A 25,374-nucleotide genomic window follows, 5' to 3' on the forward strand; every position below is an offset into this window, starting at 1 on the left:
TAAACTTGTTACTCTCACTGGAATATTCCAGCTGTTTACTTAAAATGCCCAACCGTGTAAATTGTTTTCACCATACTGACATTTCATCACTTGAAAATGTACTCCCCCTCAGGCCATCCGCGATGTAGATGAGTTTGTTTCTTCAACAGATTTAAAGAAATGTAGCATTGCACCACTTTCTCAGCAATGGATGCTCTGCAGTGAATGGGTGCCGTCAGAATGAGAGTCCAAACAGCTGATAAAAACATCACAGTAATCCACAAGTAATCCACACAACTCCAGTCCATCACTTAATGTTGTATGAAGCCAAAAGCTGCACATCAAACCACTGCAAATGGCTAAAATACAAGTCCATTATCCAAAATACTGCTTTCTCCAGAATCTGTTTATGCCTTAATGATGGTTTTGTTTCTTATACAAACACGTTTTTTTCTTTTCTTCTCAAGACATTAACTGATGGACTAGATTGGTGTGGATTACCGTTAGATTATTGTGATGTATTTATCAGCTGTTTGGACTCTCATTCTGACGGCACCCATTCACTGTCAACTCTTCCACATTTGGGATAACTCACACTTTTAGGCACAATCTGATGCAAAATAACGGGACATTGCAAAATAAATGAATAAATCTGCTCATAAGGCACTGGACTTGTGAAATAAGAAATCTGTCAGGTAATATTTACTGCATTAATAGCAAATCAGCATAAACGACAGGTGAAATTAAAAGGAATAGTTTGTAAAAAGTACATGTAGTACAACACTATAGGCCCATGTATTTGAGTTGTTTGCATTATTAAATTCAGAATTAATTGTTAGATTTCTAGAATCTCAAATGCAAGTTTTTTATTTGTATATTTGCATGCTTTTTTTTATAATGCACTACTATTAATTAAGATGCAAATATCGTAAATATCTGTTAGTATTTGCATTTAGTCTAAATAGAATCATTTGCACTTAGCTTAGCGTAAATGGCCTTTAACATTATGATTCACACATCAGATGTCCCATATTTCATCACATATTTTAACATTAATTCATATTTTCAAAAGGATTTTAAAATATTTTCAGTATCTGTGAAAGGTAAAAAAAAAAAAAATGATTAAAACTTGTTAAAAGTTTCCATGACACTTTCTATGTACCAAAATGAAAATGCTGAAATGTTCTAAAACATCATCTCTATGTGATTATAGTGTTTCTGACTGTAGATGAGCAGTTTCTGGTCTGTTTTAGTGAATGTCAACAGTGCCCTCTACTGTTATACAGCCAAAGAACCCTGAAGTGATTTATTAAGACAGACTGATTACAAATTACAGCAGCGTTTTTAGTTCTGGACCCAAAGCACTGCACATTTCTATCTCTTCCCAACACAGATCAGATTATCAGATCATTAGCAGAGATTAACATATAAATGTGCAGTGCTGCGAGACGCCAGGATTGAAAACCACTTCATGACTGTCTCTGTTGAATACTGATCTCAGACCCTGCAAATTCATTTTGAAAAAGAAAATGAAGCACATGAATTGGTTTCAAATCAAAAATCTAAATACTTTTTGTGTATCATTAACAGTGCTCATGAAAACTAAATTAAAACTAATAATATGTTGACAACTTATAAATGCTAACCTGTTCTTACTCATGCATAACACTGAGCTAATAACAACCAGTGGTGGACGAAGTACACAAATCAAGTACTTGAGTAAAAGTACAGATACGAATAATAAAATATTACTCCAGTAAAAGTAAAAGTACTCCTTTTTCAATTTTACTCAAGTGAAAGTACAAAAGTACTTAATTTTGTATGTACTTAAGTAAAAAATTACTGAAAGATAGATGTTTGCAATTTTATATAGGCTAATTTAATTTTATATTAACACATTTCTTTTATAATCATACTGCTCAAAATACCTGGGATTCTTTCCAAAATAACTACTATATGGAGTAAAGTTATATTTTTGTTGTTGATATGGACTACGCTGATGAGAGTAATTCACTGTGAAGCTTACACTGTGATGTACCTGAGACAAAACAGAGATGACCATCTGATCTTCACCAGTAAGAACAAAGTGTTTTAAAGTTTGTGGTTTTACAGAACACCACAGTTATATATGACAAGATAATAAGGCCTGAAGTTAGGAAGAACATCTTAAGGAAAATATAATTATATTTTCTTAATGATTTTTTTCCTTCTCAAACCTTGTCTGTGGTGTAAACCCCCCCCCCTGGCCAAACGGGGTGCATCTCTTCCCACTTTGATAATTACTGTAGTTACCATGTTCTGAACATCACATCCTTACTTTTCTCCCCAGATGTAATCTATATATATATATATATATATATATATATATATATATATATATATATATATATATATATAGGTGGTTGAATAAAAATATTTGGACATTATTTATAAAAATTACCTCAAGTTAGCACCAGCAAGCTTGTTAGCTAGACATTTAGCATCAGCTACAATATTTACTTTTTTTCAGTACCATTCTGAATAAACATTCATGTCTGTCTAACGTTACTCGTCTAAAAAAAAAAAGCCTCAAGTCCAAATATTCATTTATCACCAATTAACTGTTTGACAAACACTTCCTGCTTCGAGATCTGAATTTAAAAAAAATCTCAAACATGCTCCGTAGTCCCAATCTTAATCAACCGAGTCGCGAACAGGCTCCGAAGTGCCGATCTGAATCAACCGAGTCGCGAACAGGCTCCGAAGTGCCGATCTGAATCAACCGAGTCGCGAACAGGCTCCGAAGTCCTGATCTGAATCAACCGAGTCGCGAACAGGCTCCGAAGTCCAGAAGTCCTGATCTGAATCAACCGAGTCGCGAACAGGCTCCGAAGTGCCGATCTGAATCAACCGAGTCGCGAACAGGCTCCGAAGTCCAGAAGTCCTGATCTGAATCAACCGAGTCGCGAACAGGCTCCGAAGTGCCGATCTGAATCAACCGAGTCGCGAACAGGCTCCGAAGTCCTGATCTGAATCAACCGAGTCGCGAACAGGCTCCGAAGTCCAGAAGTCCTTATCTGAATCAACCGAGTCGCGAACAGGCTCCGAAGTCCTGATCTGAATCAACCGAGTCGCGAACAGGCTCCGAAGTCCAGAAGTCCTTATCTGAATCAACCGAGTCGCGAACAGGCTCCGAAGTGCCGATCTGAATCAACTGAGTCGCGAACAGGCTCCGAAGTCCCGATCTGAAAACTTCGACCAAAGAATGTAAAAAATAATTCTATTTCTCTAATAACTCTACAACTTTATGAAAGACTCAGATCACGTATCTAAAAATAAATCGCTATAGTAAAAGAGAAATAATAAGAGGAGTGAAGTTTCCGACCGCTCTGCTGTGTTTGGTCCTCACGCTCATCTGATGCTTCGCGGCGCGTCTCTGCCCTTCACACGCGCTAAATTAATCATCTTTGCTAATTATTATACATTTACTTCATTGTCAGCTTCAGGTACTTCATTTATTATTGTTCAATGAACTGTTTGAAACAAAAAAAGGTTGTATTTCAGTAATAATTCTAAATTATCAAAATAAAATATATCAAATAAATAATAAAAAATATGATTTTCAGTTAGTACAATAATTAATCCTAAATTCCGACATTAATAACTTACTTTTAGCAACATCAGACGCACGCACTCATAAGATCTCACGGTTCTTACTTCTGTAGACTCGCACTAAACGGTTCATTTGAATCAGTGAGTGGTCGACTCCAGAACAGCTGCAATCGGATCATTGCGATTCGCGATCCGATTTAAAAGTTTATTTTGAAAAGACTCAGTTCGTTCATGAATCAGACACCGCTTCTGCGTGTCGGAGCACGTGATATATTATAGGGAGTAACGATATGTTTTATGAAATGTAGTGAAGTTAAAAGTACGATCTTATGCTTTGGAATGTAGTGAAGTAAAAGTAAAAGTTACTCAAAATAAAACTACTCCAGTAAAGTACAGATACTTGAAATATGTACTTAAGTAGCTACAGTAACGAAGTAAAGCTACTCCGTTACTGTCCACCACTGATAACAACAGTTGAACATAAAATGTAAAATAAAAGTTAGACTTCATAAGGGTGTGCTGGGTGATTTTTTTGTTTTATGACGATTCCCCAAATGTTTCTTGAATGTTCCTATCCTTCCAAAAGCAAAATATATTAAAATAGTATACATCAATGCTTCATGAAAATAAATGGTACAATAATATTTAGCACCACAGAATTACAGAAGACCAGTAAAATTTAAATGAAACAATTTTTTGTTATATTGTGTTATTGAATTTGTAGTAATGCAATACAGTGACTTTTTTTTTTGTCTTGCATCACATTATAAAATTGTATGAGCTCAGTACTGATTCATTTTTCATTAATTATTATTATTTATTTAATTTTTGTAAATTGCATTGAGTGCAAAGGATTATGGGTGACTGGACAACGTGAGTGATGCATCCTTCAAAATAAAATGAATGAAGAATGCAAAACGAAAGCTGCTTCGATACAGCCTTACTTCGCAGCTCCACAGTTGGAGAAAGTGTAATTCATCACGGATCATGTGTGCCATTATAGCCTTGATGTCTATGAAAAACTTGCTTGGTCTTATTTCTTTAGTATTACTGTTTTTTGAGTATCTGATTGTCTTTTTAATGACTGTCACTTTTATTCTGATTTTCTTTTTGTTGTTTATAAGGAACTTTGTTATGTTTGCTATAGAAATGTGCTATAGAAATAAAAATCATGATGTGGGGGGGGGGGGGGGGTAATTTCAAAATCACACAAGGTCCCTAGATAATACGAATCCTGTGGGAATAGTTCTTTAGACAATTCACACTGCGTGATTGTCACTCACGTGAATGAGCCAATGATCTGCCAATGATTTCCGGCATTTTTCTGTGATTTATCAAAACCTGTTGGCGAGGTAAACTCATTGAATTTACACATAGAATGTCAAGTTTGCAGACATATTTTATATATTTATCATATTTCATAATTAAAATTAATTACATTTTTTTGGACAACTAGGGGCCTTTAAATCTAAATGTTTGAGATCCACTGCTATAAGTGCATTCTTTAGGTGTTTTCAGTTGCATTGCCATGTGGTGGCCTAATGTGACCAATGTTTTGAGAGTTAGTTTTAGTGTATTGCTATGCAGTTACTAGATGTTCTGGGTGGTTGCTATAAAGTATAATAATTAAGTATAAAAAAATAACTTAAACCACGCAAAAAAATTAATTGTAAAAAGGATAATTGTTAATTGTATTTTTTTCAACACACATTTCTTTTCAGAATCGCAGGTTATATCTCACAATTCTGAGATTAAATATTAAATTCTTACTTTTTTCAGAATTGTGAGAAATAAGGACACATTTTGAGACATAAAAAAATAAAGAAGCTGAATTATGAATAAAAATGTGCAATTACTATTTTTTTTATTCTGTGGCTTCCATAAAAACTGATATATTCCCAGAATAAAAAACAGTATTTAAAATTTCACATCCGTTTTTTATCCAAAAACAAATAGACAAATAAAAGAAAATACACTGTAAATATACACTAGTAAAAATAGAGCACAATAAATTAATAAAAATAAATTTTTTGTGTTTTAGATGAAATATAGTAAGAATATGTCCCAGTAATGAGCTCCCAGTACTTTTTCTGTTAGATTGTGGATTTATTTCTTACAGCGATTCTTACTATATTACTGAAAATGAATTTATATGGATTTATATCTCGCTACATTGAATTAACCCTCAAGACTCAAAACAACATGATGTACATTGCCAGAATAATTTTCTAAAGATTTATAAAGGTCAATATTAAAACACAGATGTTAAAAGCAAAATATTCTGTCGCTCTTTCACAGAAGAGCAATGTTACTGTTCCTGTTTCTGTTAAATTATCATTCATCTGGATCTAATGCAGTCCTGTTGAGCAGCACTGTATATATATCGAATGACAAGCTTAAAAACATAAATTAGCTTTGACAGCTAACACAAATAAAATGATGATGAAGTACTAAACTAAAACTCAAATTAAAATAAACTGAAACTGTAGAGAAATTTTACAAAAATAACTATTTAAAAAAATGACATTACAAAAACAAATAAAATTGAAATATTGAAATACTACTCAAAAAATATTGAAAACTTAAAAAAAATAATTATAATGAAAACAGAAAATTTAATAATAAAAGTCATAGTTCAAAATATGAATAAATATTATATATAAATAATATTCAACAAAAAAACGTAAAAAATAACAAATAAAACTTGTAAAAGTTGTTACAATAATGTTAGAAAAACTTTAAAAGTATTAGAAAAAAACAGAAAATAATAATAAAACAACTATAATAGTGTATAAATAATACTTAAATAACCCTACTTTAAAAGTAAAAAAAAATAATAATAATAAATAAAATTAATACAGCATTTGATGCAAATAATGCAAGTAAAATTACCAAATACAATATATATATATATATATATATATATATATATATATATATATATATATATATATATATATATATATACATACACTGGGCACAAACTACATGTCCAATTTGTCAAAATTTTGACATTTAATTAAATTATATATAAAGATATATTGTTGTAACCCAAATGCCACTGATTTTCATCTAATCATAGGGTGCAGATAATCCACCATCACCTGAAAACACACACTTAGAAACTGTCCAAAATATGACAGGAAAGCAAACGGCTTTGACTCTCACAAGAGAGAGCTGTACTGGCATGCAGCACGATCTCAGGTGTACACACAGCTTGTTGCATGCTTTCCCAAAGCACTTCATTTAACTAACCATCTAATAAACTGGAGAGGTGAAAGTGACCTTTGAATGTGACTCTAATTGGTTGGATCTAATATGCAGAAATCACAATAAAAAAAAATCTAAAAACCAATATGTAGTGTATGCACTGGCCAGCAGGGGGCAGTAACTCAATAAGACAAATCAGCTTGCAAAGGTACTTGAGTGCACATTGAAACTTTCTGGTTTTCTGATTTTTTAACGCCTGCCAAATGCTCTTTCCTTTGCTTGTTATTTAAGTGAATCATCACGAGAAGCACACGCTCTTCTCCAGCGCTCATCATCACCTTGGTTATTTATTTAGCAAAGGGAAGGCCAAGTACAGAAGCGTAAGCACGCTGGACAGTGAAAAAAATTAAAATAAATTGACATATGCACAGCTAAGAGATAATAATGCTTCACAGTACATCTGAAAGTAATTGCTTAGAAAGTGTCTAGATTGCATTATAATGGCTGGAGAGAGAGCTACGCTGGTCTAACAGGACATAAGAATACTTATTAGCACTTTAATGACTAACATCTCAGTCTGATTGCGTTTGAAGCACCTGTCTGATTGCATTTAGCCGAGGACTGATTGCTGCCCTTTACCAAAGGTGTGCAATAAGTTCACTGTTATGATGGGGGGGAACAAAAAAAAGAGCGATGCTGAAATATTTACCAGACGGCTTCGGAGATTAACACCAGTGGAAGTATTCAACAGACATGACACGGGATCAGAGGGGTTGTATTGCAATTTGTCCACTTCGATGCAGGGCCGGTCGGTGGGGATTCAAAATATGCGGGTAGAGAAGATCTTCCTCATTGCACGGAGGTCAAGCGAGTTTGCATTGCTCATTATTTTCTCCTGACAGAAGTGCATCTCGCTGTAAGCCCAGGGAAAGTTTCAGAGGAGGAATTCTCTGAGTGTGTGCCCGAGGCCTGGACCGCATGTGATAGACAGTTCACAGACAGACAGACAGACAGACCACATGCGCTGTGCACGAGAGAGAGCGGAGATTCAATTCTGCAGATGATGAATAGAAATAAAGGAGAGGCAAGAAATCAAAGACAAAGCAGACAGCAGAACTAGTCTCAGGCTCTGTTTGATTATATATACTGTAGGTCAATGACATGACACTCATTTATCGTCCTGTTTGTTCATTTGTTTCAAAATGCAAAGAAAATGGAGCTTACATATATATAATGTGTAAGTTGTAGCTTGGTGAGTATGTTTTTAACTAAATGTTAGGGCAAACTAACAAGGCTCATTAATAGATGAAGTTCTTGAAAAGGGAAAAAAACCCACTTGATATTTAGCAGGATCTTTTATTATTTCTTAAGAAAAAAAATATATTAAAAAAAAAAATAGCTTCAGTGTTGATTTATTTATACACTGCCGTTCAAAGCTTTGGGATCAGTAAGATTTTTAAAAGAGTTTATTTTCCTCTGCAAGGCTGCATTTATTTGATCATAAATACAGAAAAAAACTGTAATATTATTACAAATTAAAATAGTGTCTTTTCATTTTAATATACTGGAAAATATCATTTATTTCTGTGATCAAAGCTGAATTTTCTGCATCATTACCCCAGTCATGAATGTCACATGATCATTCAGATATCATTATAATACGCTAATATGCTATATATATATATATATATTATGATATATTATTTTTTTTCAGGGTTGTTTGATGAATAAAAATCACAAAATAACAGCATTTATTCAAAATAGAAATACTTGCACTGTTCGGGAGAAGCATATGTTGTGTTTTTGATACGGGTGCGCTGACTTCTTAAAAGGAGAGTACAACTAAAAAACTAATTTAATTCCAAAACTGAGTGTTGTCAGTTCCCATTGGGGTTTTGTCCATATAATGGAAGTCTACGGGAAATATAGTCTTGTTGTTGTTTTTTGTTTTTCTAATGATGAAGAAAATTCTAGATCTAATTCTAGTTGGGAATTTGGAAAATGTAGAAGTTTTTAGCAAATAATACTTTTAAAATATCCACACCTTCATTCTTATTTGTATGCCTAATATCTCAAAAAAAGCTAAATGTTACTTGATCTTCAAATGTTAATATCAAATCTTTTTCGACACTAACGAGCAATGTTAGACCGATAAGGCAGACCATCTTAAAAATGTAATATTTAACCCTTTTAGTCGTCTTAAAAACAAACAGATGCCTGCGTAATGCACTGCAGCACAAGTGTGCAAAAATTGGCTTTGCTCTTAGCAAGAGGTCAAAGTTCGGCTGGTTAACATGGTCTTGTTAGCAGTTACCAAAAATCATGTTTTACCATTCACACCCATTAGAAGTAAATAATAACCATAACTTAGTATGCTATCCATGTGCAAAGATGGCAGATTTTAGACTGATGAGCATGCTAACGCTGTTCAGATTGACCTGTTGCTATCATAATGTTTTCATCCAGACACATTAACATCAATTATTCACATTACTGAGATATCAGCGTTTGACAAGAGCAACTATCTCTTCAGAGACCTGTGTCATCTGTATAGACTGCATTAATCGCCTGCTGAATTTTCTAAATAGCGAGTCTCATCTTGAACAGTTTTAATCACAAAGCTTCCAGCATTTATTAGCTGCATGGGTCTTTTTTTGGTTATCAAGAGCGCTTGTGACATCTCTCATCCCTGTTTGTCTGTTTAAGTTGGTGCAGGAGTGCATTCCAATTAGCAGTTACATAATAAGAGAGAGGTACTTCAACACAATCCTCAAATAAAGCGCTCTTCCCTCCTCTCAAAGGTGAGCAGAAACCATTCGTGCTAAGAAGAGCTGAAATATTCTTTACTCACTTTCTGTTTCCATTTGGTGCACGTATTATACCTCACTTCGGCAGTTATTGAGCACAACGGCACATCTGACCTTGAGTTTACTTCACTCCAGCAAAAAGATATTGGATGCAATAAGTTATAGCACAATCGCTTCATCTGAGGTGTTTATAAATGCCTTCGATGCTTTCAGGAATGAGTTTATTGAGCGATACAGGAAAAAAAAAAGATATCAAGGAAAATAATTTTGATATTTAGTTAATGATAAAGAGGAGATGGTCTTGCTTTCACTTCAGTGGCAATGAGACTCATTGAAAACACTGCTTTACAGCAATCCATTGTGGATTATTTATTGAGTAGCACAACAGCAAAACTAATAGATACTGTTCCCAAAAGCAAAACAACTGATGCTAGCCAATAAACCAACCACATCCATGCATTTTTTTTTTTTACATATTTATAAAGTTTAAAGCAAAGTTACTGTCCGCACCTAACACTGTGATTAAGGCTTTAACCAGCGTAATGTCATGACCCGTGTTGTTTTTGTGCATGAAATGGTTTGATTTTCTGCCGATGAATTTTGTATCAAAACATGAATTTGGGTTGTTCCCTTTTCAAAGAAGAAAACTGAAGAGACAGAAACCTCTCTGAACTGCTTTCACCACTCTTTCACTATAAAATGTGAGTTTTGAGAGAAAATAAAGTGCAAAGTTAGTGCATCCAAACATGTACAGTAGCTTGATCTGATAGAGGTCAAAAGCAAACTATTGATAAGATAAAGTCATCCATCCATTAATTAATATACAGATACCTTGACTTTGATACCCGTTCCTGAACAATACTTTATTCCCAAAACCAATTTTATGAAATGCGTTTTAAATAAGATTATATTTCATGTTACCTCCAACAAAAAACAAAAAAACTTTGGTTTTATTTTTTCAGCTTCAAAGACTGATCTCCTAAGCCATGAAGAAACAAAAAAGCACAAAGGAACAACATCAACTATGGGAGGCAAGGCACTGTTAAAAGATCTCCGGGATAAAGTTGTGGACAGGCACAAGTCAGGAGATGAATACAAATAAAATTCAAAGGCTTTATCAATGCCTCAAAGCACAGTGAGGTCTATTATTAAGAAGTGGAAGGCATTTGGCAAAACACAGACCCTCCCTGGATTGGGACGTGGCTACAAACTGGATGAAATAGCCGGAAACCCAATCCAGCTCAGCATCCGAATAACAGCGTTCCTTATTAGAGTCCAGACTTAAACCCCACTTAAAATCCATGCAATGACCTGAAAACTGCAGTCCACAAACGCTCGCCATCAGATTGAACTGAGCTTGTTCTGCAAAGAAGAGCGGGCAAATATTGCAAAGTCTAGATGTGCAAAGTAAGCAGAGATAAAGACAAATCCCAACAGACTAAAGGATGTAATTAAAGCAAGAGCCACTCTCCAATTACTCACCGATACACATACTCGCAATACAAATACATAATAAATGAACCTTGCACATATACACAAACCAATTTCCCTATGAACACAACAGACAATCTCCAGCCTACCTCAACTGGTCTTTGCACAGGGATATTAACCATGTTTACATTGCACTAAACATTTTATATGTACAGTATGCATTTACTACATGCACTTTATAAATACTGTGTATACTAGTATATAATGAGCACCTATTTATATTTTATATATACTTTATATACAATGTTTATATATAATTTATGCTTATGTCTACACTGCACTAATACTTTTGTAATTGTGTAACTTTGTGGTTTTTGTCCTCATATTCATTTTCAGGCTGAAAGAAAAAGTATATACCCTTTTTTTTCCCTCTATCAACATCATAAAATGCATTAAACATAACAATACACCAGGGTTTCTCAATGTAGAAACTGCAGTCCATAAAATGCTAATGATTAATGAAATCATAAAAATGTTCAATAAAACTAATTTAAACGAACACTAAAAACATTAATGATTTATTTGTTTACATGCATATCCATGTGTCAACTTAACAACATCAGTGAACTGTAAATATGTAAAGGTGTTGTTAAATTATCTTAAATATGAACTAATTTAAAAGTAAATCATTTGAAATCATGTGATTCATTAAAAGTAAATGCAATCTGATGATGAGTATTTTAAAATATAATACACTAACTACAATTACGTAATTTTTAAAATCCGATTGTGTAATGCAGATTACATGCAATCAATTACTACCCAGCATTGCATGTTGATAATGCCGAAAAAGCTATAAAATATAGGCCTACATTTAATTTTTTCATCTGAATACAAACAAGCAGATTGTTTCAAAACAGCTTCAGAGTAATAAACAGGAAAATAATGTAAAAGTTGCAAAGTTGATCAGTTTAGAAACACTCAATTTGACAGTTTAGAAAAATCTCAATGTTGATTCAGTTCAGTTCAATAACAGTGCTGATGCTGCAAAGTTCATCAATTATGAATTAAATTTGATTCAGTTCAAGTTGTGTTCTTCTCAAGTTATCAAACTCCTGTCAAGCCAGAGGAACAGAAATTAAGTCTTGTGCATGGATATATAGTATATCAGGGCTTTAACAAATGTTTCAATCTGATATTTATCAGACGTTTTATCACTGGGAAGACGAAGCGATTGATTAGGAGATGAATGAGTGGCATATGGGACACCTGTACTGTATGTGTCCTTTGAAGTTGCTTGGATGCATCAGGATTGATTACGGTGATAAAAAAAATCCCTTGATGTTTGCCCCGTACTGTCTACTTATGATCAGATTACACAAAACAGATGTTAATACCAGGTCTAAATGGGGTCACTGGACGTTCTGCAGTATTTTTGTCTTCCTTTCAGGGACTTTAAAGGGATAGTTCACCCAAATATGAACTGTCAAGTTGTTCCAAGCCAGTATGAATTTCTTTCTTCTGGTGAACACAAAAGAGCATATTTAGAAAAATGCCATTGACTTCCATAATATGACAAAAATACCATGGAAGTCACCAACTTTGGTCGCCAACATCCTTCGAAATATCCACTTTTGTGTTTGGAGGGTGAGGGTGAACTGTCCCTTTAAGATACATGGACATAGGGTACATAGCACTAATGCTGGTCGGTGGTTGTCCTGTTTTCTTCTCCAGATTTGGAACGGGGTTCAATGGGGTCACCGTGTGTTTCTTTTCCAGTGGATTGCTTTCAGCTTTGTCTCAATGTTTACAGCAATACGATAAAAATCGATCATGATTCCTTCTTCGCCAGTGCTGGCTTTGGAAATAATGAAAGTTGTGTGTGTGTGAGCTGCTCCTCTGAATGCAAACACACCGCTGGGAAAACACAGACAACATCCAGAAGAGACAGACACGGCCAAAGATTTCAAACCCGGCCAGCGCACTGCTCAATCGTTTTTATTGATCTTGAAGGGATTTATAATCACAGTTTGGGATGAACTTTGGAAAAAAAATGAGGACGCCACTGAGATTATTCCAGTGCTAAATTCAGATTCGGAGAGCTGACATTTCCGAACAAGTTATGAATATTGTGATATGTTTACCATCTAAAAGAACAATCTCTCTTTTTTCATCATAACCAAAATGAAATGTCTATGACATGTAAACACAATAAAAGTGCACAAGCAAGCTGTCCATTTACTCCCAGTTATGGAGGTCATGGATTATTATTATCAAATCCTTGAGGTTCACTTAATGTTAGGGTCCTTCCTTGATGATTTGTGTTTTTTACTTTAAAGCTGCAGTCAGTAACTTTTGACGCTCTAGCGGTTAATAAACAGAACTGCTTGCGTCTTGCGGAAGAACATCGTAGCCGGATCTACTTCTCTCTGTTTATGTCTATGAAGAATCACAAAGGTACTGGGTTACTCCGCCGCGGTATCCCCGAAGCAATCTAAAATAGTCCGAATATAAACACTTATTATAGGTGCACCCTAGTGATTCAGGACAAGCTAAAAACACGGTTTGGAAAAGCGATTCATGGTGTACTCGCTTATTATGTTCATTTTTCTACATTTTGAACACAAGGCTCTGATTGGTTGTTTCTTACCGGGAGCGATGGAGTTTCTGCAAATGGCACTAGGACACTGGGAGGAGCCAGATTATCTGTCTCATATTCTACTGTCAGGACATAATGACCGTTTTAATAAATATGTAAAAAATATTTCTTTTACAAAAGTTCCCTACAGCACCTTTAAAATATAAGTTTCATAATCCTTAAAATAAGACGAATAGCTTCTATTTCTTTATGACACTCCTCTCAAACAACTTCTATTTCTGGGAGTATGTTGAGCGGGTACGAAAATCAGCAAAAAGTGTGGATCGCTTCATGTCAGCAACAAAACCACGTGAACATATATTTACTGTAATTAAACAATGAATTACACTCTTCAGAGTCGCAAAAATACACAAAGTACAGCTCTTTTAAATAAATGCTCTTTTTATAGCGTCGAAGGATGTTTTAAGCTACAAAACTTATAAGAGTTTTGCCGTCTTAATAGTATAGAGATGTCAAAAACATCAAGGATTTTTATTTCACACTTGGTTTCCACATTTCAGGCTGGAAAAATGGTGATTTTTGAGGTTCACATGGTAAAGTCCACTCACAGGACACGATGAAAAGAGGCTCACCCATAAAACGTATGTCCCTAGTCACCACTATCCAATTTTGCCTGACATTTTCTAGGATGACATCCTTGACATCCTCGCTGCGAGATGAACTAAACAGGTGCAAGCCGCGCTGCATCGCACTCTGTGAAGTGAAAGATGGATTTAAAATGGTAAAAGCTACTGAGATTTACACTACAACCTGTCACCTTGTCATCTCCGAACCTATTTCTATTTAAAGTCTAGCGGAAAGGGAACAAATTACCGCATGCGTGTTTAAATATGCAGAGCGGTATTTCACACACATATGGGAAGTCATAAGTTCAGTTAAAAAGCTGTGAAACGACGGTCTTTGCTGTATTCAACAGAAGCCAGAATTAATGTAATGAGTGGATTGCATCACTTCAGCAGATATTCAGATGCATTGGCTCTGATGGAGATGTGGGTGATGTATTGAGATGGATCGCTGTGTGATGATGTAGCTGGATCAATGCACAGTCTGGGATTGAACACGGACGGATGAGGGCTGTATTATAGCACTCTGCCCTTTCGGCATGGGGCCGCTGGCTCTTTTTTTAAATGAACTCCTTCTAGCTCGCCTCGGCAAATAGATGTAATTGATTTCCCCCCAGCACCGTGATTATATGGGCTTAGTGTAAATATTTTGCGACCGGTCTAAAATGCGATGTGCTCGTTGCAGCGGGTTTGCAAATGTCAGCTGAAGCAAATGAACACGGTCGACCTGTGTGTGCATCACATAAAACATTTCAGTGGTGCACGATTAGTTTAAATTACTTCTCGTGATGAGTAACATCAATATTTGTGTTACTAAGTGCACTTTATAGACTGCGATGTGTACTTGTTTTACTTGTTTGCTTTTTGCAGGCTAAAGATAGGAATGAACAGGTGAACGAATGGAGACTGGAGAATGAGCTGAAAAAAAAAAAAGGAAATTAAAAGGAAGGGGAAAAATTATTTTTGCTTGAATATGGGCCTTTTTGGGTCTTGCCCAACAAGACAGGAACCGACATTGTAATAGCTGAAGAACAACACTAGTTTTAAGATTGTATCTAATGTACTCAGAAAAATACTTAATGTTTTACACTGTAAATAAATGCAATATTTAATTAATTATCTCACAGTATTCCCATGTGAATTATACAACTTCAGCAGACTGCAAACACATTTCTTTTTAGGTTATGCTAATTATGTTTACAACACTTTAAATATTTTTATTATTATTATTATTATATTTTATGTCTAAAGAATAAATGTTAATGTTAAAAATATTTATTACGCCTTTTTTAATCATTAAATGAATATTATTTTATTAAATTTGTAATAATATTTACATTTTATAAATTATTTAACTATCACACATTTTAATTAAATTATTAAAACAATTTTTACGTTAAATTATTTTGTATTTTTTATATTCGTCAGTCAAATATCACATCAGGTGAAGGTAGTAACATGATTAGTACATACCTTATTTTTTGTAGACCAAAAAAAAGTAATAAAGTTCTCCAAAATATATCTTTGTAGAATCAATGGCTTTAGCACGGTCAGGTTTTGACAAAACGTTCGTCCCTTCCTGAGATCCAAATAATCCCCGTGCCACAGTTCCCTTGATTTACCTGGCCATAAACCATCTCTGTGTCAGACATAGCTTCTCCACTTCTCCACACTTTTGGCCCCAGGCATGTTTTTGACAAGAGCACACACACACACACACACCTGACTAACCTTTCCACATCTGTGTGTCAGTTTGTTTAAAGTTCCTGAGTCATAAACAACAGCAACAGGCTTGAAATGAACCAGCATCTTTTATTAGTGCCACATGATGAACCAAAGAATGAGATTCCCAGCCTTCCTTCAGAAATATCAAGGGCTTTCTTAGCAGCGTCTGGAGCGGGAAACACCTCCCTAACCTCATTCCCACAACACCAGCCTTCGTATTCATGATCATAAACACTAGGACTCCTCGTGAACACATCGTATTATACATAAAGACACAGTTCTGGTTTGTCCCAATAGCACATCATGAGCTTTGGGAAGAGTACAGTTTACTTCCAAAGCATTACCCCTCTATTATTGATCAGAAATAGCCTTCGTCTTCTCTTCAGTCAAGTCGAACAGAATGATATTAAATCGCCGTTTCCTCAAGGGGATCTCCAAAGGGTTGAACTGATGCATGAGGAACTATAAAAGAAAAATGTCTCTCCACATTTAATCAGGAATTGATTTCGGAGTGCTAGAAGGGCTTTAGAAACGTTTAGTCTTTTGGATCCACAAAAATATGAACAGCACAGTTTCATATTGACTCTGTGTGACGCTATGTACATATGTACAGGGAGGTTTCGGTTCTTGAAAAGTGCCTTCAGATTCAGATTCTGTAGGTTTAACTGGAGATGACACGATGACTCCAATGTTAGAGAAAAGAGGTCAGTGTGGACAGTTTCTCCGGCTTTGGAGATGAACTGGATCCAGTTTATCTGAAGTTACGGACCGGTCAGAATGTCTTGAGTACGGCTACTGAACACAGCTGAGCAAGAGGCTGAGAGACACACAGATCCAGACGGTTATCGACGCCGCGGCGAACACGTGAGCCGAGTTCTGCTGTGTGTCGAAGGACGCGGTGGAGTCCGACCAAAGCCTCACCTTCACAGAGTCCTGCGGAGCGAGACCAGAAAACATCAACAGTTTGGAGATTTCTTTAGGTTTCAGGTACGTTTGGTCATGTGCACCAGACGTTTTTGCATTGAAGGGCATCATTTAACCTCTGGAATTGATAAAAAAAAAACAAAAAAACTTTGCAATTGCAATATTTAATTAATCTATTAGATGTATCAATGCACGCCAATTAATAAAAAAAAAAAAAAAAAAAAGTTAACTGCAAGTTTATATCTCACAATTCCTTTTTTTTTTTTTTTTTACTTTGAGATATAATTACTCAAGAGTAATTGTTTACAATTGCTAAATTATATCTCACAATTTTGACTTTTTCCTCAGTATTACGAGTTTAAATATCACAATTCCTGTGAATAACGAAAAAAAAAAAAAAAAACGAAACCTAACCAAAATGCTTTAAGAATGTCAATACATTCAGTTAATATTGTATACAGAATAAAGTTTTACAAAGTAATGCATTACAATATTGTATCACTCCGTAAAAATGCAACTAATCACTTTACTTACGTCTTATAACAAGTAATGCATTACATTGCTTTTGTTTTATTTTATGTTACTTTTTTTTTAATATAACAAAAAACTCAAAAGTTATGTTTTAAGTCCCATTTACCCCAAAAGGAAAAGAAGGAGCTTGCATCTGAATCTCACTCCTAACTTAACTGTCAGTGAATCAATGGAAAAACACAGTAACTTGCATGTGTCATGCGTTTAAAAAAGTAGCGGCAAATTTATAAGTAATGCAATACTTACTAGTTACTTGAAACAGTAACCTGATTACATAACGAAGAATTCATTACCCCAACACTGAAAGAACACAGCTCATATCATTATTCCACTGAATTGCCACCTTCAATGTTAATAATCACAATTTCGGTTTTATTAATCATGCAGCCCTGGTTTTCCCGTAAGAGAGAGCTCCGTCTCGAACCCTCACCTGTGTGGGTCTGGCTGGGCTCAGAGCGCTCGCTTCTGTCTCCGTTGTGACAAACACAGTCGTATTTCGTGGCCCTCGGTCCGTCACAGGGATGAACCGCGGGGGTCGGGTGGGAGTGGGTCTGAAGTCCATTCCATTCCCAAACGTCAGGAGCGCGTTCTCTATTCATGCAACAGACAAGACCTCCACAGCTGAGACAAACACACGTCATTTCCATTCGCAACTGCTTCTGTTATCAGACGCTTATCTGAATTCTGGTGTGATCGGCGCTCAGTATTCGGCTCAGGCCGTGCTCCTGCACCTGTCTCTCCACATCCTCTCATTAACTCACAGATCGCTCTCTCCGAGAGATGCCACTCGGCTGAGTTACTCATGTAAGAGATCTCTGTTTGAACAGGATTTTATATAAGAAACAAAAACATCACTTCCCACCATCTCAACGTATATTTCAATCAGTGGTGGAAATGATGGCAGTGGGAATGATGCTATAAACATTTTTATTTTATTTCATTATTATTTATTGTAATATTATTATTATTAATTATTAATTAAAATAATAATTATTGAATTAAATAAATAATAATAATAAATTGTTAATTTTTTTATTGAATGATTGATTGATTGTTTTGCAATTTATAAATACTAAGTAGTTTGTATTATAGTTAATACTTTTTATAAAATAAAATAAAAATGACAATAAATGCAATAAAAATATTGAAAAAGTAAAATGGTAATATATATATATATATATATATATATATTTTTTTTTTTATATATATTATATTTTTAGGTAGTTAATACTTTTATCCATTAAATGTGACTTAAAACATTAATAATGTTAAATATATATATATATATATATATATATATATATATATATATATATATATATATATATATATATATATATATTATTATGTTTTCTAATAAATATTGTTCTTTTGAACTTCCTATTTATCAAAAATTACCTATTCATCCCTGATAGTAAAACACATGAGATTTTGTAATAATAATAGGTATAAGAATTACTTACTTTAATGCATTAATTGTCCTTCTATCCTTTAGATTACAGAACTGTTTTTCTGTTGCAATGATTGTAAATCGTGACTAAATGCTTCTTGTGTATTAAGCAATATGCTGACATATATTGTTGCTCAGTGGTATGATGTCCACCCTGTTACCCTTTATTTATGTTAATAAATAAGTTCAACAAATGTTTTGCATATCTTTGTGGTCACTTGTAGGGATTGAAACGCTAAAATGAAATAATTCCATTGAGATGTATTTTTATTTTAAGGCGAGACACTGCAGGTGAAAAACTAATAGTTATCACTTACCCAGTTGATTGATTACATTGATTATTGCAAAAAAAAAATTGCATTACAAGTTTTCAAAAATGTTATGTTTAAATATGCAAATGAGGCATTATTTAATGAAATATGTGCTAATTTGCATAAATGTCCAGTACAAACATCTGAACACTAGATGAAGTCAGTTTCAAAATGTTTGTTTAATTTTTTTGACGTATTAGAGTCAAATGTTTTTACAGAGGGAATTCTGGTTATCTTTTTTTGTCACTCCATATTTCAGAAAATACTTTGAACAGCCAGAAAACGATTATATTTTCACAATTTTGGGGTGAATAAAATGTTGTATATAATCAAGGAAAATATATATGAACAAATCCCTCCGTGAAAACTTCAGAATATAGACAGGAATAAAAATGTCAAGTTTGGTGTGTGTAAGTGCTACTGAAGTGGAGATTTATGACTCAGTGTTGAAGAAAAAACTCATTTCGAGAAAACGGCCTTTAAAAATATGTATTGTAATTGAAATCTATTGACACAAACAGATAAAGTGCTATAAAAGAAACACTTCACACTTTCTTTTGGATGTTTTCCTTCCACTAGTTTGAAAAAGCACTTTATGAAAAACCAAAAAGCCAAAAATCTCAAAATTGACAGGTGCTTAAAAAAAACTGTTTTTGCCTCCAGTGTCTCACCTTAAAAGAAATGTTGAAATTAGACTGTGCCTCACAACTTTTTCAAGCTGCTTAAATGGAGCACCAGGACACAAGCGATGAGAGACAGATGAGGTGTTTTCTGAAATGTTCTGTCGTCTGATTATTTGTTCTTCTGGTTGATGTGACACACAGTAAAACACAGAATATGACTAATGCTGCAGTGAATAGCTAGACAAGATGCTGTTCTGAAGGACATCCCATTTTAATACAAAGTGTTTCTGCACAGCTTATGTCAGCATCGCCTAGAAAACGTCTGCATGCTTTAAATGCATTTCCTCTCATTGCAAACTGCTGTGGCCTTCATTTAAAAAATCTGCATGTGATGTTCGAATGCAATACATCCATTCAGGTTTTAGAAACGTCTGACTGTGATAAATGGAGATGCACTAATATTACACTGGATACGACGGCTGACTCAGATGATGCACAGTACAGGAGCTCGGACTCACTGAGACAGAGGTTGTCAGTGAAATAATTGAGGAACTCGGTGCACTGATCTCTCAGATTCCCGCTGGCTGAACACGAGCACCAGGGAGACACGCTGGATGAGGAGTTGTCCACGTAGTTTGGGGTGACTGGACTGCCTGCGATGCCAAACACATTTAGACAAATATTAGAGTGATTTCTGAAGATCATGTGACAGTGACGACTGGAGGAATGATGCTGGAAATACAGCGCTGCATCACAGGAATAAATTACATTTTACAATACATTAAAATAGAAAAGAGGTATTTTAAAAAGTAATAATATTTCAGAATATTCCTGCTTTTTCTGTGTTTTTTTATCAAATTAATGCATTCTTAATTCCAAACATAAAGATATTATATTACACTGGTAGAGCACTGCGTTAGCAAGCAAGCAAGCGCAAGGTTGGGGGTTCGATTCCCCGGGAACACATGATAGGTAAAAATTGTTAGCTTGAATGCACTGTAAGTCGCTTTGGATAAAAGTGTCTGCTAAATGCATGCATTTAATTTAATTTAATTTAAGGGGATTCTGTTTGCGCAGTATATAGTAAATGAGCACGAAGCAGAACTAAACAAACAAAAAAAGGCTCTATGCAACAGAAAGCCTCATAAAAAATATTGCTTTCAATCTGTTTTATTGGGAAGTGAATTCAATCTCTCCATGACTTTAAAAGAACCTGGGTAGTTTTATAGTCTCAGACGCACAGGTGTCCGTGTGTCTCTCTGAGAAAGTGAATAATCAAGGTATCACTCTCCAAACCAATTAGGCTACATCAACCTCGCTCCTGTTATAATGGTCAGTTACGATCATGCATGCAAATCATTTTCCAGTTTGCAGAACATTTGTCTGAAACAGCTTTAAAGCACTCACCTATCAGTCCAGTGTAAGCAATAAGACATGCGGCGTAGTTTCCCTGTTTGCAGCCGGTGGCAGACCGCTCTTCTGGCTGGCAGTCGTACTGAAACTGGGCCAAACGGGATCTGCAGAAGAAGCACAGCTTATACAGTACATGCATGGACCGCCGGCAAACAGACAGAAGCGTCCTGATAAGAGTCGGTCGTACTGACATGATCATAAAGACACCGACGTCTAAATCTATATTTCAGATGACATTGAACATCGAATGGCATCTCAACACTAACACAATTGTTATGCATACATAAGAAAACCAAATGTCTTTAACTCTTTCACCATTAGGGTTTTTGTTTATTTATTTATTTTAAGTTGTCAGCTGCTTCTAAATAAATGTGAGCTTCATGCATTATGCTCTTTATTTATTTTTTAATACTTGCATGTGGGAAAATGTGTTTTTTGTTAAAAGCTACATCCATATCAGATTCAGAACGATGAGCAAAGCAGATCGGTTTCTTCAACACATTCACTAATAATCACAGTTTATTGTTTGATAATCACATTATTTTACACATGCATCGACTTCATAACTTTAGTTTATGCTTCTTCGCCGTCTTTAGATCCAGACACTTTTCAGAAGATGTGTAATAGTTGCCAAGTCCGTGTTTTTCCTGCAAAATTTGACTATTTTATTTATTTTTTATCCACGGGATGAAGCAAAAACTCCTTCCGCAGAACGAGATTTCAACCAAGGTGTGATTTTTATTGCTATTATATATAGTTTCGAGCATCAATTTTAAGCTGATTTTTTTCGCCAGATCTGGCAACCCTGAAACACGAAGTTCAGGAAAATCACATCAATTGTGGGAAGCACTGTCTCATAAACGAGGAAAGAGTTAACATTATAAACAAGGGAAAATGTATAGGCTACTTGCTTTTAGTTTAAAAGTAGTCCCTTTATTTTTTTTAATTTATAAAGCATATTATTTGGATTGTTAAATCAAAATCCATTAAGCAGTAAGCATTGTTTTCCTCTATTGTCTCCCAGAATAGACCATGATTTTTTAAATGCCAACATCCGGACAACATCTTTGATAAATAGTCATCATCGTAATCATAGCGTGCTGCTTTTCTTGATGTCATTCGCTAAGTCCGTTAATCACCCACTGGAAGTAAAGCATGCTACCTTACAAACAAATATTATTTTTCAAACCAGTTGCAAATAGTTCCCATCTTAAACACCAATTAATCATCAACAGATGGTTTTCTCTTGGTTATTTATAGCGATGGAGTGCACGGGAATGCATGTGACTGTGCTGTACAGCATCCAGAATATTAGTTATGATTGCATGAGGTCTGTGAAGATAAGTAATGCATGCATTCTCTCTTTTCTCCGGACAGCTATAGAAAAGCCAAGGCTTTCTTTACCCTGAGAAGAGAGTGCATGCAAGGTTGTTTATTCTCGTCGCCCACAGAGTACGAAGCTTACCTGCAAACATAGTCGGCCTTACAGATCCTCATCTGGGAAAGACAGCTGGGTTTATCTTCTCCCTCATAGGAGCAGCTGGGCACGATGGTCTGTCGTCGTCTCTCTGAGCAGGCCGTGTCGCTGCAAGGGCAGAACAGCAGCTCGTGGGTGTACTCCGGAGGAACACGGTCGAAGAACCGCCGCAAGGCCTTGTTGCACCTCGATCGGTTACACAAACCCGACTTGGTGGAGGGTTTAATGCATGTTGACACGTACTCGGTGCGCAGTTTCTGGCACACATCGTCGACGTTGCAAGCTTTGGCAGCGTCCAGGCAGCGGTTCACTGCGGTCATGCCGAGCTCAGAGTCTGTGGAGAATTAAAACGTTTCTCAAACCTAAACCTTTATTTCACGGTATGCAAATGTGTCCCTGGAGCACAAAACCAGTTTTAAGTCGCTGGGGTACATTTGTAGCAATAGCAAAAAACATCTAAAAAAGCCCTAAAAACATCATCTTATGGGTCAAAATGATTGATTTTTTTCTTACAAATTAGATTATTATTAACTTTTAAGGCTAGTCTAAAAGTTTTAAAGCAAAAGGACCCAGATTTCTTTCGCTTCTTATTTCGCTTGAATGGTCAAATACACACATAATTATGTCAAAATGCCTGTCGTGTGGAGTTTTCACCTAAACACAGTCATTTATTTATTAAATAAATATATAAACATTGGTCTTAAAGGGACAGCAGTCTAATTTATCTGCTGCTGTGTCATTAATGTACATCAAACAATTTAAAGCTTTTCTTTTAATATTTATCGTTTTATTTTAATGTAAGTTTCAATTAATAAACAATAAAAATTTAAAAAAACAATATATATATTTTTTAATTTTAGTAATTTTATTTGATTTTGACATTTTTCTATTTAGTTTTAACTTGTTTTATTTTTAGTAATTTAAATAGTTCAACATATTTCAGTTAGTTCATCAAATATTCTTATTTCAGCTTTATTTCAATATATGAAAAGACCAAGTATGATTTTGAGGGTTAGTTTGTTAACAGTGCGTTTTGAAAATCAAATGTTTTAAAATGTATCAAAAAAGTTTCAATTGTGAGAATAAAGCAGTGTTTGGATACAGTGCGTTTATTCTCATATTTTGTATTCGTACATTACTTGTAATGCTAAGACTTTTTCTCTAAATATTTCTTCTTTGATGTCTTAATGATATGTCTTGATGTTGAATGCATTGGATTTGTGTGTGTGTGTGTTTAACTCTGCTTTTTAATTCTATCTCTAAGCACTGAGCTCTAGTCAGTCACAATACAAAGACACATTGGTTGCAATTACATGCATTTTCTTCCTTTACATTTATGCCAACATGCTTTATTAAAAAGCATTTTCATATGTGACTGCGTCTTTGTTTTTCAATATTTTGAAAGGTCGTAGGTCACCATAATGAATTAAATCAAATCATCTTACCTGCGGTGATGGAGGCCAGACGGACAAAGTCGTATCCTTTCTCGATCGCTTCATACGGATAGTTCTCCACCAGGTTAAGCCCTGCGAGAACAAACGGCTCGTTTCAGAAAATGCATCGTGTATGAAATGTTTTATACAGAACGATAGATTTTTAAGGGACCACATGGAGTCGGGTGATACTGAAGGTGTTTTTTAGAAAAACAGGCATAATAATTTTTTTTTATGATGCCCTTTTTTAAGTGAAAAACATATAACTGTAAAATGCGTACACAGTAAATAATCACAAATATTAATACAATACTGATTAAAAATTACATGACAAAAATTATAGTCACTACACATTTTAGGATATATAATTGGAATACTTTTTGATTTCTTTCGACCAAACTCATTTATCATATTAAATAAAATATAATCTTGTACCATGCTTGTATAAAAATTTAGAAAGAAATCTGTTGTTATTAACAACATGAAGTGCATTAAACATTACAAAGTTTCCCGAACTGGGGTTTTGTTAAGGAATTGAATTGGGTTCATTTTTTTCATGAATTAAAATCTTATAAAATTAACCATAAAAATTTGAAAAATTTAAAAATTAAATATTTTATTTAAAAAATGTTTTACATAAATATATTAGGTTTCGTTAACAAAAAAAAAAAAAGGGGGGGGGGGGTCTATGTTACGTTAATTCGAAATAATTTGAATTTGTGCATTTTTTAAGTCAGATGATGAGTATTTTAAAATCTTTATTTTTTTTAAATCTGATTTCATAATGGAGATTATGACACTGCTCACATTATACCACTGCTTAGACAGCCTTTCAGAAGCACAAAACTTTCTTTAAGCAACATGTACATTTCAAATATTCATTCTAGATGTTTTGCCGGTGTCTGATTTCATAAAGGACTCTTAACGGTGTGAAATGGTCTTATATTTTTCCATCTAGAGAGCAGTGAGGTTTCCCAGCGAGCGCGACGTGCCAAGAAACACATCAAGAAAACCAAGCAACCGGCAAAATGTCCCGCTGTGGTTGGTTAGGACATCAACTTCGATTAAATTCGAAAGAGATTTGAACATTTAACGCTTTCCAGCTTTGTGCACACTGTTACATGAACGTTTTCCCGTTCTGTCGAGGACACCTTCGTTTCTTGAGCAGCAAATCAACACATTATTCTGATGTCTGAAGATCATGTGACACACTGGAGTAATGATGCTGAAAATTCAGCTGCGCAGCA

At 34.8% G+C, this 25,374-nt stretch overlaps 1 protein-coding gene across 2 annotated transcripts in view; it reads right to left on the reverse strand.

Moving 5' to 3' along the window:
• Positions 1-16,032: 16,032 nt before the first annotated feature.
• LOC128027373 (GDNF family receptor alpha-4) overlaps positions 16,033-25,374 on the reverse strand; it is a 69,705-nt gene continuing 60,363 nt past the window's right edge. For both annotated transcript variants that reach the window (XM_052614940.1, XM_052614939.1), the window contains 6 exons: positions 24,140-24,220; positions 22,683-23,028; positions 21,212-21,321; positions 20,323-20,457; positions 17,851-18,011; positions 16,033-16,898 (listed from right to left, as the gene is read on the reverse strand). In XM_052614940.1, coding sequence (XP_052470900.1) covers positions 16,758-16,898; positions 17,851-18,011; positions 20,323-20,457; positions 21,212-21,321; positions 22,683-23,028; positions 24,140-24,220 — 974 coding nt within the window. In that variant the 3' untranslated portion in view covers positions 16,033-16,757. The remainder of the gene's footprint in view (positions 16,899-17,850; positions 18,012-20,322; positions 20,458-21,211; positions 21,322-22,682; positions 23,029-24,139; positions 24,221-25,374) is intronic.

The sequence above is a fragment of the Carassius gibelio genome, chromosome A14 (assembly GCF_023724105.1).
Source record: "Carassius gibelio isolate Cgi1373 ecotype wild population from Czech Republic chromosome A14, carGib1.2-hapl.c, whole genome shotgun sequence".
Classification (NCBI taxonomy): Eukaryota; Metazoa; Chordata; class Actinopteri; order Cypriniformes; family Cyprinidae; genus Carassius; species Carassius gibelio.